The sequence below is a fragment of the Schistosoma mansoni genome, assembly GCF_000237925.1.
Source record: "Schistosoma mansoni, WGS project CABG00000000 data, supercontig 0179, strain Puerto Rico, whole genome shotgun sequence".
Classification (NCBI taxonomy): domain Eukaryota; kingdom Metazoa; phylum Platyhelminthes; class Trematoda; order Strigeidida; family Schistosomatidae; genus Schistosoma; species Schistosoma mansoni.
The window spans coordinates 297,880-314,611 of record NW_017386063.1 but is presented as its reverse complement, the minus strand read 5'-3'; the positions used below and the strand labels follow the sequence as shown (position 1 = coordinate 314,611).

The following is a 16,732-nucleotide window of genomic DNA, read 5'->3' as shown; positions in this document are numbered from 1 at the left end:
CTCTATTATTTATATTAGATATACCAGAATATTCAATGTTAGATTAATCAAGTAAGAATACTTAAGTAGGATGGTTGTACTTTTTTTATTATATAATGATCAAGGTTTATTGTATGTGTTTGTGAATTGAACTGTAACTGAATGATTTTCTAGTCATAGTAACTAAGTTACTGTTATAGTCTCCCTTTAAGTGAGTAGATATCAAACAGTTTTTAGTTATGAGAAAATAAAACGCTCATAGGGAAAAAATCATCATTGATTATCAGAAGAGGTAATAATAATAATAGTAATAATAATCATATGCTCACTAATGACTGACTTCGAGAGGTAAATCCAGGAGTTCTAGTGGGAAGCAATGACTAGTGGAGTTCAACCAGGTCTTTTGTGAGATAGAAACTCACTGAAGACAATTGTTGAACGGTTGCTCAAAATGTTCGTGGATTGGTTGAAGTTAGACATTAACACCGTTGGATACCAGCCGGGTCGGTGGTCTATCGGTTAAGTGCTCTGGCGCGAGACTGGTAGGTCCTGGGTTCGAATCTGAATTATATTGCATTAACTGTTGGTTGTCTGGACTCAGTAGCTAAGCGGATAACGCGATGGCGTCTGAAGCGAAAAGTACTGAGTTCGAGTCCCAGAATGTACATCAACTCTAGAGTGCAGGTCCATCCAAATGATGAGTCCAAAACAGGAGGAAACGCGCGTCCTGGATCCCACTGCTAGCCACCATCTATCTCTACTTATTTAGTTAGATAGTTCGAACAGTTTGTGAATCAGTGAAAATGATTCAACAGTTTTTCCATTTGCATTAGGAAGTGTACACATGAACTGTATTTATACTGATGAACAAGCAATTTTCTCTAATCATGGCCGAAATGTTGTCTTTTAATACTGACAAAGTTCGGAGAAAAATATGAAACTAGAAGTTATGGTGTTACGCATCATTCAATTTGATATAATAGTTATATTATCATATCGAAGGTGATTTACCGGGACGATTTATAAGAGGAATGAGGACCTCTAGAAAAGCCGTTAACCAGTTCAAATTAATTACATTTTGCTAGAATATAATGTAACCATATAACATGAATACATATGGAAATATAAATAAGTAGAGTAATGAGACACACATATACTTACTTATGCATAGTTCGCTAACAGATTGGCGGTCAGCAGACAAGTCCAGACGATTATCATAAATACTGGCTGGAAGTGTTTGTTTTAAACATCTGGAATTATTATTATCATTACTGTTATTATTATTATTAGTAGTAGTAGTATCGTTCTTGGTTAACAACGATGAATCCATTACATCAGATATATGTAATTTAGATGTAGACTGAGAATTTGATAATAACATAGATGAAAAAGATGTGTGAATATTATCGGATAAAGTCGATAAACTTATTGACGATTTTGTCGATATTGTATTTGGAGAATTAAATTGATCACCAGTAGTAACTGATCGATTAGGATTTTTTAACCAAAGATGTACTTCTTTAAGGTAATTCAAATCAGAATCATGAATAGATAACTCTCCATTACTAGTTTGACTATCGTATTCTCGACATGATAAACAACGTGCAGTTCTAGGATAGTGTTCATCATTTGAACTTTGATTACTACTAGCAGCAGTGGTAGTAATAGTAGTGGTGGTAGTAGTAGTAATAGCATCAAATCTCCCGAAAGCATCACGCCTTCGTCGGTTAGTAGACTCCAATGAATCATCTGGTCTACTGATAGATGATGAATCAGTTTGAATACTTGTCACCGAGGATACATCTAATGTATCACTTTTATTGTTAAAATGCATATCTACGGTATTTGGATTGATAATTGGAATAAGTTCCTGGTTAGAAAGGGGGGAAATATGTAAAAATAAGGATATAGATTTTTGTATTAAAATATATACCCGTATGAGTAGCAAAGTAACTATGTATGAAGATAATATTACTTTTGAATCAAACTTAAGTGTTTTAAACTATTGTCTAAACCTGTTGTTAGGGTGTAAAATGTGATAGTTATTGTGTGAATGACAATTTGGAGCACAGTCAACGATGATTTTTGAGTATCTAGTTTGGATACAACCTGGTCGATGATATATAGTCAAATATTCTTAACCAAAAATGATAATTTAAGGAAAATATAAATAACAAGTTAGCCCAATGAAAGGGTTAATGAGAGAAAAACATGTAAAACACTGAAAATAAAAATAGATTATAATTCGCTTGTAGTTGAATTATGTGGGGGGGGGAATGAAAATAACGAAAGAGGTAAGTACAAATTAAACACTCCCCAGAAAATTTTCATGAAATGAATAGTGCAACTGATTAAAATACAATGCAATTTGTTCCCTTGATGACAGACATTTTTCGAAAGTAAGAACAACAACAGACACATTATGAGCAATAAAGTGTATTTTATTTTACTTCATGTGCTCCTAATCTTCCTCTATATACGAATTGACTGGTAAAAATCAGGAAACTAAGTATTTTAAAAATGTAATTTTGCATATAACATTTATATTCATTTATTCCACTATTGACAAGTAACCTTAACTACTTTCCATATTTGCGCAAATTCGATTTTTAGATAAACGACATAAGGGGGGGGAGATCATGACTTAATTAATTCAGTTTACTCCGCAACCTTCGTTTACAAAAAACTGACTAATAATGCCACATTATGCAATCCTCCGAATAAACAGATTACTGAAGTCTGGATGACGTTATACAACAGCATTTGATTTGTTTAACAAATGCTTTTTTCATGTATCAACAAATCAATTGTATTAGAATTTGATTTGAAAGGAGTACTGATCATTATATAATGGATTCTGAGGTGATTGTAAATATAGAAAGTACGTTTACGTATTATTACATATGTATTGGATGTCGAAACCCTAAAGCGTAAGTGTAGAGCAACTCTTGATCAATGGGTGACAGGTTTGAACCCACACTAGGACTACTTCATGTTTAGGTAAGATTATGGTAATCAATTACCATCATTAGCTCTCTGACATGCGCAGAATCGGTAAAAGCTGATTACTCAGAAAAAGTTGTATTTAGTATTACAGATTCATATGAATAGCTACGAAGACTATAGTTCAGTATGTGAATACTTTCAAGTAGTTTAGTTCTGTTTTAATCATAGCCATTTCATAGTCCCATCTTTTCAACTAAGTTGGGTAAGTGTGAAAATATTGAGAGTCCGGTACAAATTATATTTTGAGTGAAATAGTAGGGACAAATGAATTGATAAACATCGAAATGACATAATTTATTTTAAAAAAACATAGGGGAAAATATGTTTCAAACAAAAAATCTACCATTACATTATGTGGTCTATGAAATGATGAAGAAGATCTACATCTGAGGTAGGCGAATGCTTTTGGTTATGTTGCGTTCATTGAGCAACATGATCTTAATTGAAGAACTTTTGGAGAACGCGTTAATCCCCAGGAACATTTATTTTTATTAAAGTTCTTTTTTTGTTATTTATAACACAGTATTTTAGCTAGACAATCATCAAAAATAAAAAATCACCGCATTGCTATTTCATACTAATAAGGGACTCCACAACTCTACAAGGGATATAAACCACGATATTCAGACCTCGGAATGAGAATACAAGAATTTGAATCTAATAATTTATATCTCTATCTTTAATAGATTGACAATACTATACAACTAGCATACATAGAAATTATCAAAATATTTGTCTCATGACTGACACTACTATTGAACTCCACTGGTCACAATTATTTGATCTCACTAACGAAGTATATAAGACTGCTAAGATCACTATCGCATATTCTCCTGAGGAACTACTACTATCAATAAGATGAGAAAAAAGTTTGATGTAATTAGATACTTAGAATGACTAAATAGACAATGACATTTAAACAATGACACAACTGAATGTTATCAAACAGAAGATTGAGTTTTCACCGAAAAGTTAATGAGTCAACAACACTGTATACACAGTAATATTTTTTGCATGAAATTAATAGTATTCAATATTAAAAAAAGGACATTGACTACGAGCAACTAATAAAAGAGGTTAATTACACGTGATATTTTATGTCTAATGTCATGTGCTATATATATATTATACCCTTTCAAGTAACCCTAGCAATTCTCATGTTTACATATCAACCAGTATTAGTTTTTTTTATTATTCTGATAGAATAAACCATTCCAATGTGGAGAAAATCAAGTAAAAGTAAGTGAATACACAACATTAAGAGTTTATATTGATGCGAGGAATTCAAAGTGAGGGTAACTTTATATTTGATAAATATTTTGTTTAAATGTTTATTATAAACATCTTTCATAAAATGTGACCAGTTTTTTTTAAAATTATTTTACACCTGACACGAATTAGACTCCAATAATCATTTCACATTAACTTAATAAAAATGATCATTTCCTAAAATTTTACTACCTTATTTGCATAATAAATTACATCGATCAATAATGGTTTGATATTGATTTTCAAAAAATTATGATTGTCTTCATTATTAATCACTACACAGAGATTGTTTCCATGATTTAGATTACGATAGGTGAAGAAAGAATTGAATAAAAATTCACTGTATGTTATGCTATGATGAAATACGCTATCTGATTATATACATTGTATAACATGAGACATATGTACATCAGTTCAATCGTTAAGCTTGGTTCAACTGAGGTGAATAAGACTGTTACATCGATATAACATCAATTCAAGTCGCTACATCACATTAGCACAGAAAAATGAAATTTATCAAGCTAAATCTTACAGTAACTACATTTGGAGCTCCTCTAGGGTTATTGCCAGTCTCAAGTTCAAGGAAAGGAAAAATTGCTAACTAAAAATATCATTTCAACTATTTAAACTATACCTTGGGAATCAAAGAGTATTTATTTAGGAAATTTATAACGTCTCATGGTGAAAGCCGAGATTCTTTGGGAGCCACGAGATTAATGCCTCTTCTGACAACCAGAGCAACAATTAACATAGATACATAAAATGTCTGGGCAATGTGGGAGACTGAGAGGGCCATCCAAATAGCCACAAAAATGAGAAAATACAACTTGGATCTGTTTGGAATAAGTGAAACTTAATGCACACAATCCAAACAATATTATTATTATATTTTGGTCACGGAGAAGTAAATATCACACACACACACACAAGGAGTTGGACTGAGATTGTTCAAAAAGAAACGAAAAGCACTCATAGGATAGGTATCTAATGACTCTAGAATGATCAAGTAATTCTTCAAAACAAAGGAAAAGATGACAATGAATGCCAACCAAAGCTACGCACCCATTAACGATAGTAGCACAGACAATAAGAGACTACAGTCCATATTATAGAAACGCTTAGGAAAGGATCTAATTATCTTAACGAGACCTAAACGCCAAGGTCGGGATGGACAACACCGGGTATGAACGCATTAGGTGGAGACAATGACTAGGAAGAAGAACACATTTGTATCAAAAAAGTGCAGGTCAGTGGAAGAACAGAGAGAAGAGCTTATATAACTTCAGATTACCACCTGGTGATGGCCAAGCTAAAACTGAAGCTAAAGAAGCATTAGATAATAGAAGTAGCACTATAAAATTTTAATAAAGCCTTCCACTCGGCCACAAGATATAACAACTTTTTAGAACAGGGTCGCTTATACTCATTGCTCTTTTTATAATCAATTGTTTGATCCCGCTTTCATATGGAAACAGAAAAAAAGATAGCTAACTAGAAAGTAGAAAGTGTACATATGTTTAAAATAACGTATGATTTGAAAGTAATATATGTAACTAGTAGTTATGATAAATAAACGTACCTTATTGTTTTCGTCACTTTCATATCCACAACTACGCAAACAATCTGACGGTAAACTATGCCGGCGTAATGAACGTGTTACAGAACCCCGATAATCTGGAAATATTTGTAAAATTTAAGGATAAGAATTTCTAAAGCAATGGATGATATATCAATTACAGATAAATGTTGATCAAAGTAATAAGATTGCTACGCTGTAGGCTTAATCTGATCTATGGTAACAAATGAAGTGATATTATCAGCTTAATCCAAAAAAGAGAATGTATTAGCTTGTTTGCAAAGCTGTTTTGTTATTGTCAGATGGGGAGAAATGGAAACTTACTCATGAACTACCTGGTTCTGGCAATTTGAAAAGCATTATGTACTAGAAAAGAAACATCAGCAAAGACATTCATAGTGGAAAAGCATTTGAAAACATACGTTGTTCAAGTGTTTGTTCGAAGTATAAACAAGATTCAAAAGCATTTTAAATAATGAGTAATCAGTTAGAAAACTGTTACTTTTCTCATCATAAGATTTAATTTGACAATAGGCAGATCTAGTTAACTGTAAAGTTTCATAGCCTAAAAAATCTTGACATTGTATAAAACACTGGAACGGAAGCAGTAGTTATCGACTGGATTTCGACTTATGGCGTTAGAAGTATATTTTACCACCATCAGAATGATCTCAATAAAATGCTCTTGACTAACAGCATCACGGTTCTCATTTTGCAAACTTGACCATCCAAGAACATCGACCGTGTAGAGAAAAACTGTTTAGACGGTTGATGAAGACTGGGTAGTAGTGGATTAATACTGTGTCGTTTTTAGTGTAGTGCGAATCGCAATCATTGTTTCGACAATAAGTTTAGCTCCCCTCCTACAACTTAAGCATATGCTCCCTCTTTTTATAAATCATTAACAGTAGTGCATATTATTTTCGCCCTTAACTTACTGAACGAATCAATCGATTCTTATTGTCTCTAGTTTTAACTGCGATAAAACGCGTTCTATATTTCAACACTGGTTTTGACAAGATATTATTATCATTTCTGTAATCAATGAGAAAATACAGGCATCCGTATTAAAGACCCCGTTGTACTGGCAGAAAGTAATCAATCACGTCAACTAAACTGATATCAAGGCCTTGTATACAATAATTAAAAAAGTTGATTTAAGCAAAGAGTGGGTACATATATGGCTAGATTGTTTTGCTTCCATATAAACAACAAATCAGTCTAAATATAATTGATTACAATATAATAAACTGGTGAATCGATAAAAAAGAATGTATGAATAATGACCTGCATAACAATAGCAGAGATCAGCAAAAAAATATTAAATCATCGGTAAATGGAAAACATTACATGCTATTATTATCATCATCACATAATGTGCTTGCAATCAACATTAAATTATTTATGTGCAAAAATTGACTTTGTGTGAAAGTAACATCCAGTAAACATCTCCAAGTTTGTTCGAATTCTACACCTAATACTATTATCATGTGAAGATGGATGATAGAACTTGAGTACCATTGCTAACCTACAAGTCGTAGTTGCGATTGAGAGGAAAGCAAAACCGTAATGCCTTGGTGCGGCCGAGGGCGAGGATTCCCAGTTTCTCTAGGAGTCCTTTCATACGGCCATGAGTTTATAAACTCTGCCAAACAACTCGTACTGCCTTTATACAAGTGGGGGTTGCTAACGAATGTGAAAGGACGAAAAGTGAACATCTCAGGTTTAAACCGAGTTGGTGGATACGGACAGTCCACCGAGAGGAGTTATGAAACCCTGATTACAAAGCACTGATGTAGATGAGCTTCAGAATCCTGAGGGATGAATGATTTATGAACCTTTTTTGGTCACCGGTTTCCATGCCATAGCGTCTCCTGACATCACTTCACTGCCTTGTGAATTAGACCTCTAGAACAAAGGTTCAGGGAGTGACCACCTAGTTCGATCTGGGGACCCGGGGAGTATCTCAGTCCACAGACAAATGCCTAATGAACAAAATGTTCCTGCTCCTCCTAGTCATCCACACAAACGATATTTTCGAATAACTAGTTACAATTATTAATAAATGAAAAACGATGCAACTCGACTATTTACTACCACACTGTTAGTCAGAAATTATGAGGAGTTCAAACGTAATTTAATGGTCAGAGAAATACAGACGAAAAGTTGTCACGTGCACAAATGAAGGTACCAAGTCATGATTTTTGGGTTAATATACAAACGTAACTGATCAGGAGTCAATTCCTATTTTAATATTAACAATGTCATTCATAATCCTATAAGATGTCTTGATGTTTAATTATTAACTTTTACTCATGTACTATTCTTGTATACGTATAGATGTGTATTTAACTGGTTATCCATTTAAGTACTCCATATGTACTCATTCAAGAATCCCAACACGATTTGATCTCTCAATTCTTCCACCTTATTCATTGTCGGGTTTATCTGATGATTAGCAATAAATCGCATCGTTGTTCAGATTTACTATACAGTTGGACTGGTCTAAGATAGTATATATGAGATTACGAAAGATCAAGTGATTATAGTAGGCGTCAGATATGTCCCGAAAACTCATAAACTTATTGCTGGGAATTCAACGACCATAAACCCTTCAATCACAGTTCAACAATAAACCTTTGGGAAAAGAGTAGCTGCAAACATATCTGCCATTTATGCCTTTATCTATCTGTAGTTGGCAACATGTGTGTTGAATGTCACAAGTCAACATTATTCTGTATCGCTTGCCTCCCTGTGTATCAGATTTATCTTTAAATAAATCATTATTGTCTATCTTATCAAATATAATCGACGTGATAGGGATTCAAAACAAATCCACTTGGACCACTGAAAAAAAATAAACGGAATCAAAACGAAAATGTTCACTTTCTTAGTCAGAAAAAACATGTTTACTTACGGCATTGTGAGCAATGACACAGAAAATAACCGCAATGTGAATACTTTGTAGAAAGATTATTATTGGAGTCCTAAAATAGACAAGAAGTTTTTTAGTCAAATAATCTGCAAAATTATTGAACTTAGTTTTATTACAATCAACAAATGGAATTTTGATCTTTGTATTCATACAATATCATATCTCAGAAAGGTGAGGCAACTTGACCGACGGAATTCAACCAGTGTCAAGAGTAAGGTAAAAATAATTGCCACTCAGTGATCGATCAATGGATATATCTCAGTCCTACAGAAGGCTAGTAGTCATGGTCTACATAGCCCATTGGTTACGTATTTGACCGATTGAGAGGATGGGGATTTAAACCCTACGAAAAGCATCTGTTTTCTTTTCAAGGCTGCAGACATAGTACGCTAATGGGGGTCAATTAGTATGAAACATGGATTTGAGGGTTTTTCACTATTGTCCCTGATCACATAACATCAAAAATAGTTAACTTTGGATGTCCCGGTATTATTTATTATTTAAACACAAATGTTGGTACAAGAAAGCACCAGATACATATGCGCCGCACAAATCTCATTCGATTTGCTTGAGGGCTGTGATACTGCCCAGGTGCCCAAACTGAAGCAGGTAGTTTTCTTAGGGAGCCACACCCCGAGCCTTTGACCTAAAAGTCTGATCCACAAGGCAGTGGAGCATCGTCAGGAGATGCAGTCCCATGGTAGCCGGTGACCAACGATTGATTCGTACATCATTTGTTCCCTCAGGATACTGGATCCCATGTACACCATTGGTTTGGAATCAGGGTTTTCCAACTCCTCTAGGTGGATCCTCCACATCCACCAACCCGGTTAAAGCGCCGGACATTCGCTTTTCGTCCTCTCAATTTCGTAAACAACAGTAACGCCACGAGAAGGCAGTGAGTAGGACTTTCCTGGCAAAGGCTATATATTCGCGTGGCCATATGAGAGCATTTCGAGAGAGAGAGAGAGGACTCTCCCCACTCTCGGCCGTACCAGGGCATTTGTCCCGGTAACAGTTTAAGAAGCTGTTACAACCGTATATCGAATGTTCACTGTGAGTAATGAGGATAACAGCCGTGCTTCATGCACTCCAGTACGTTTGCGCCTAAAATGATGTAGTAATTGTTCTACCATTGTCACGGAAGTCCTAAACGTATTACTGCTTCGTATCAAACTCAAGGGTGACCGTAAAATAGCTAACATTTTTATCTATTTCCTTCTTACTTGAGTAAGGAGATATGATAAAATGATGTTTCACGTAAGACCACTTTAGTGTTTTGAATGACCCACTTTCGATCGATCATCGCTCATGGATAGGCAATGACCACCGGACGTCTCACTGTGTAAATGATAAATGCACAGTGACATTTTGTTACTATCCTAAGTTCACTTACTATTTAGTATGGAATATACTTACGTCTTGGCCCCCCAATGCCCTAGTACGGCCGAGAGTGGGAAGAGTCCGCTCTCTCGAAATGCCCTTATATGGCCACGCGTACATAGCCTCTGACAGGGAAGACCTACTCACTGCCTTCTCACAGTGGCGGGGGTGTTGTTTACGAAATTGAGAGGACGAAAAGCGTATGTCCGGCGCTTTAACCGGGTTGGTGGATGTGGAGGATCCACCTAGAGGAGTTGGAAAACCCTGATTCCAAACCAATGGTGCACATGGGATCCAGTATCCTGAGGGAACAAATGATGTATGAATCAATTGTTGGTCACTGGCTACCATGGGACTGCATCTCCTCACGATGCGCCACTGCCTTGTGGATCAGATCTTTAGGTCGAAGGTTCCGGGTGTGGCTCCCTAAGAAAACTACCTGCTTCAGTTTGGGCACCTGGGTAGTATCACGGCCATCACACAAATCAAATGAGATTTGTGCGGCGCATATATATCTGGTGCCACTTTGTACCAATATTTATGTGTCTAAATAAAATTAAACAGATAAAATCTGGTCAAGTTGTATTGTATTTTGGGAACCAGTTAAGTGAATCGAGGCGTCCAAGAATACTAGGTCGACGAAGACATAATAACTTGCTTAAGCCCAACTCTCCACTTCAATCAAACTTTTTATTTTCATTTCTCCAAGATCATGTAAAGCGCACTTAACCGGTTTTATTTGTTTATTTGATTATACCAAGATATGAAGACTATCTTGGAAAATAACCAATCTATTCTTTTAAAGTGTAAAACATAGTTACATATCATTGTACAACAGCCGTTTAATCCACAATAACCATGAAGTTGTACTTTACTGGTAAATATGATAACTTTTATTCATGTGGTTATGGATGGATTTATTATGTTATATATCATGAATTTGTTTGGATTACAGAAAAGCGTGAGTATATAGTTCGACCGAGTTTAATATTAAGAAGCGACTAACATGGTCCTTTTCTTAGCATTTAGATAACTGAGAATATTTTTTGGAACCAGATTGAGGACAGGTTGACTTACAGACATTACGATTATAGATTGAAATTATACTTCACTTATTAATGGTATATCCTTTGGCTAAACTGTTTTTCATTGCTTCGTAATGTTGGTTTGTCTTTTCTTTCTTGCTTTAACTTCAAAGATTTTGAATAAACTCAAGTTATTTTTGTGATATAGTTTTCATTTAGTTTATGTGTACTTACATAACCATAGACAAGTTTGTACGAATAATAAATATACTCTTAAAAACTAGCTAAAATGCCCAAGACTGTGTAGTTTCGACAATACATTTCATCGTGAACTGAGAATGCTGAAAATTCTTTGAAAACTAACGTTACCAAACACTGATTAGGACGACAAAATCAAAACTTAAAAAGAAATCCATTGCTAAGATAGGGGACTATAGTGGTCATAATTACTGAATTCTTTAAACAACAAATGTATGCACTCAGTTTGAGGTCATAGATTGTATGATAGATAAGAATACTACCTAACTGGTTAAACTGAAGTGGGAGAGGGTTTAAATCAGCCAACCATTGAATGAAAGTCAAACGTTTTACCTACCACACTAACGCTATATTGTGACTACACTGGTTGACTGGGATCCATACTAACGTTTAATGTTCTCTTGCTTCATGAATTTTATAGGATAGAGAGAAAATAATTCACTGATGAACAACCAAACTTATGGATTGAAAATGGGGACGTAATCAGTTGGTAGTAGAATATGACCTTATTTATGCAGATATATACAAAATTCAGTGATATTATGTGACCTACTTGATTGATGGAGCTTCGGTTACCGTGAAAACGACATTGTCTTGATGCAGGACACAGCGGAACATTAGATCTGGCAGGAAAATTTAGACAGGAATGGTGTTTATAGTTAGATGGAGACTGTGATTTCCGAGGGGGATTTGTCCACCCGCCAAGGGCATGTTTATTTGGATCTTTATACTGATTGGCGAGTTGAGTGATTTTTAAGGAGTGGTCAGATAAAGCTTTTACAATGGATAAACGCTTATACAAACGTTGTCGCTGGTCAAAAGAGAAAGCAGGATGAAATGCAGCAAGTGTATAAATGAGCATGATTTCATCTAAGACTTGCGGGTTAATAGTCCTTAAAATGTCTGCTGAAGACAATTCATCATCACTATCGTCTGATGAAACAGACCCACTCTTAGACGATTTACATTTTACAAGCGAAGATGTTTTAAATATGGCAGTCGGTAATTGTGGATCATTCGGTGAATGTGTGTCGCTCTCATCAGCCATCAACATTTCAAAATAACTTGTAGCTGCTGGGATATTTGTAGAATTAAGTAGTGAAAGACTGATAATAAGTTTAGATCGCAATGTTGGGTTGTTATTTAATATTGTAAATGAGGGAGGAATCGGGATAGAAATCGGAGTTACCAAAGTGGAAATACTAGAATTCAATGGCACAGTATTATACAAAGTTAAAACACCATAATTTTCCATAGGTGCATTTGCTTGTATTTCAGAATCATGGAGACTTTCGTAATCTTGACGGGCAATCTCTTCCAAACAGCTGCCGTAGAACCTTAGCTCTGGTGGTGTAGATAACTGAAGTAAGCCACAAACAAATTCCACACGCTTAGAAGCGGACAAATCGCTGAACCACTTTAAAACTTCAGGAACAGATGCTTGAATCAAACGGAAATGTGATGGATCGAGCTGAGAGTCATAGTAACACACCATGACGTTCCTAAAAAATATCAAAGAGTATGTTTCATTGTTAAAACCTAACATTTTAATTGTGATTGAAGTAATGTATTAGCAAGTATAGATGGATTTTGCAATTCGTCTTAAGCCCTATTGCATATCCTGTGCAAAGTATTTAGCGGGTATAACCCATTTACGGTCATAAATGCTGGTTAGACTCCTTGTGAATAATAAGGTATTCAGATATAACTGCCTCCAAAAGTAATCAGGAATGGTAGCTTTAGTCGCGTTATGATCTGAAATCCGCAGTCACATGTTGTGGAGTTATCACTATTTACTTACCTCATATGTAAGTGTAGCCCTTCTGATTAGAGTTCCATGGAAGCAGAAATCAATTTGGGCATTATAGTCAGTACCAATGGTAACTCCCTAAAATAAAGCCTTTAACAGGAATCAGCGTCTCGATGCAGCTTTCTCATAGGTATTTCGAAATACTTCAGCCGTGGCAGTTAATATATACTTATTTGGATAAGATTATATGGCAGGTGTTTCGGATTTATTACCAAACGGCTGAAATTTAAGTTCTAAAATATCGAGAACCAAGATGCGTCACAAGTTGTTTGATTTCGCTACAATCGTCATTTCCTCGGTTTCTGTCAGATTTAAAAGGTGGGAGTTAACGCTCAAGTAAGTGCCTTGCACAACCTAGTCGCCTTTATAATATACTAAAAAGCGTTATGAGACAGACTTACAACTGATAAAACTTCTGAGTTGCCCTCATGAAAGTAACAGGGGAGTGAATCAGAGTAAGAGTAATATTTTTTCACATGATACTTGCCCACATTAATTTAGGTTGCCACACTACATAACAGAACTATGTCACTTGCGTATCCAAAGTTACTACTCGAGTTTCCCAGTAGATTAACCCGACATCGGCGGTTGAGGATGTCGATAACAAAGTTACGGAGTATTACTAATCTCGAAACTTATATACAACAGTGACTAAATTCTCATCAATATGGCTGACTTCAAGCAGTATCAACGATAATTTACTAACACTATTCATGGTCATTTTTCGATCCCAAACCGGGACGTCCGCACCCTTTAGGTGATTTCCAGTGTTAGCTATCTATTCGATGGCTGCCCTTTGCCTTTGAAGGAGATAAATGAGCAGATGTAATGCAAAACACTACAAAACCTATTCAACAGGTGACTTTTACTAGCTTACAACAACATTGAGTCTGATGTGTATGAAGACCATTTTGCTAGTTCACATCCTCGAAAATCGGTACAAACTAGCCAACGGAAGAGAATTATAGTGATAACAGCTGCAGCGTTAAGAAGAGATGGTAATAGGCCTAACAAAGTCTGAGGAAGTTTTAAGAAAATATAGGAGAAAACCTAGAATTTCCCTAAACGTTTTGGGGAAATTTTGTCGAACTTCCCAAAAATCGATAAAAGCTCGCCAAATATCGATAGACTGAATTCTCAATTTCGGTCCATACCAACACTGACATCGTGATGATTTTAACTGAAATGTGAAACCTTGGAATGGTGAGCAGCTGTACCAAGTAATACTGTGCTACCCAGATAACATCACAGATAACCTGTGTCCTGAACTTGAAGAACACGGGGTTATCCCCGAATACATGTTATTCTGCAGACATTTCCCCAGACCTGAGGGAATTTATGGGCTTTTGTGCTATTTCCCCAAAACTAACAAAATTTTCCCTAAAATCGGGAGATTGGGCATATGAGCATAAAATACCTGGAGCGACGAAGAAATCATGTACATAGGCAAAGCTAAATTACCCAGAGGGCATTAATATGTTAATTTTCTAACTTTTATAGTCTAAGGCTCATCGGAACTCGTTTAGAATATAATGAAACGGATATACAGAGAAGAAACCTGATATCAGAGTTGTACTTCCTGCGGACGAGGCAGGCATTCAGGCTACTCATAACTCAGTACATATAAAAGGTTTACAGCAATCCCTTGAAGATGAAAAAATGAGGGTTCTAGGCTTATATTTAGTCAGTTAAATAGGACTAATTTCGGCAGCTGGAGTCCTTACCCTTTTTTCACGCGCTCTTTAACATCCACGAGGATTAAAACAAATGGCTGGGAGTCGGCTGATGTCACGTTTAGTGTGTGATATTAATTACCATCACGAAAGATGTTTTTCTCAAAGTATTCAACCTACCATAACAAGATCTCACCGGTCTTCAAAAATCATAAGAAAATATGCAATATAGTGATGAAGAAAAATGAGCTCTAATGATGGTCGACTAGTTACATTTTGAGATAAAATACTCCAGATGTATATATGAACACTCAATTTTAATTAAACTTAATAAAAGTTTCAAATATAAATGATAGTGGTCAAAGAAAAAATGACATATACTAGTGGTAATATGAAAAAATATGATTAAAACCACCATCAGAAAGTGATTTATAAATTATTTTGACAATAATGAGGGATTTTGAGTCTGTGGCCATCTATAAACCGATGATATAAGAGATCTCAAGGTAACTGATTTATTAGTTGACAGATCTCATGGAAAATCAGATGCTGTTGATGTTTGCTATGTAGGGCCAATGAAATGTCACTGAACCCTAGCCAAATCATCCGGCATTTGGGACACTGAATATGGAACAGATCATCGATCCCTGTGAAGGTCAAGGACAGTCAATGCACATCAGTCAATCGTACGCCATGGACTGGCCCATGCGGCAGTGGTTGTACTTTCGTTTGTATCTACCTTAACTAATATATTCTTGTAATAACGTCCTTTGTGTTGTACAGTCCTCAGAGCATCCATGATCCCTGACACGTTGATGGTCCAATCCACGTAAGGTGCTGATCACGGGGTGTGACTTCGAAGTTAGCTTATTCTGTACACCGTCCCCGTTTAACTCGAGTAGGCCTCCAATCATTTCGACATAGACCATCAACGTTCATGGTCTACACTGGTGAACCCGACGATCACCTGCCGCTCGTTTCGACCACGTTCATCTAGATTTGATAGGACCCTTACCCGATTCAAACGGATACTCATATCTCTTAACATGGGTAGACCGTTCTAATCGATGGCCAGAAGCAGTACCTATTGAGGACATTACTGCTGAAACTGTGGCTCGCGCTTTCGTCGAACGATGGGTAGCAAATTTCGGCTGCCCTTCAACCATCACTACAGACCGCGAACGCCAGTTCGAATCTGGACTTTTCCGTTGTCTGACCTCACTATTAGGAATCACGCGCTTCCGAACGACCGCCTAACACCCACAAGCAAACGGGTTGGTAGAACGTTTTCATCGACAGCTTAAAGCTTCACTATCAGCTACAAACGTTTCACAGTGGACAGACGCTCTTCCACTCGTCTTGCTAGGTATCCACAATGCAGTGAAAGCTGACATTGGATACACTGCATCTCAACTCGTTTACGGGACGACGCTTTGACTTCCAGGAGAATTCGTAGATCCTTCAGCTTCTTCATTGAACATGGATCTAAACTCTTACATGAGTAGGCTTACAAACGCTATGCGTTCAGTTAGACCTGCTCACACTCGACCTCAATCAACTGATGTTTTCGTTCAACCTGAATTACGACATAGTACACACGTCTTCGTTCGTCGAGACTCACATCGACGACCTCTCGAATCAGCATACGAAGGACCCTTCAAAGTTCTTCAACGTGAACCCAAGTACTATGTAGTCGATAAGAACGGCGCGAACGATAGCATCAGTATCGATCGCTTAAAAGCAGCGTACTAAGAAGGAAACCCTAGCTACGTCGATTTTCCTTCGGTACAAGCAAACGACACAGCTACTACACCTGTA

The 16,732-nt window shown here is 36.2% G+C and overlaps 1 protein-coding gene across 1 annotated transcript in view; it reads right to left on the bottom strand.

The window, feature by feature from the left end:
* Smp_168580 (hypothetical protein) overlaps positions 1-12,926 on the bottom strand; it is a gene marked incomplete at its 5' end in the record, with an annotated part of 24,999 nt that extends 12,073 nt beyond the window's left edge. Inside the window, 5 exons of the mRNA XM_018795387.1 lie at positions 1,141-1,229; positions 1,296-1,613; positions 1,716-1,849; positions 5,834-5,928; positions 12,008-12,926. Of these exons, the coding sequence (XP_018646969.1) occupies positions 1,141-1,229; positions 1,296-1,613; positions 1,716-1,849; positions 5,834-5,928; positions 12,008-12,926 (1,555 nt within the window). The remainder of the gene's footprint in view (positions 1-1,140; positions 1,230-1,295; positions 1,614-1,715; positions 1,850-5,833; positions 5,929-12,007) is intronic.
* Positions 12,927-16,732: the final 3,806 nt, after the last annotated feature.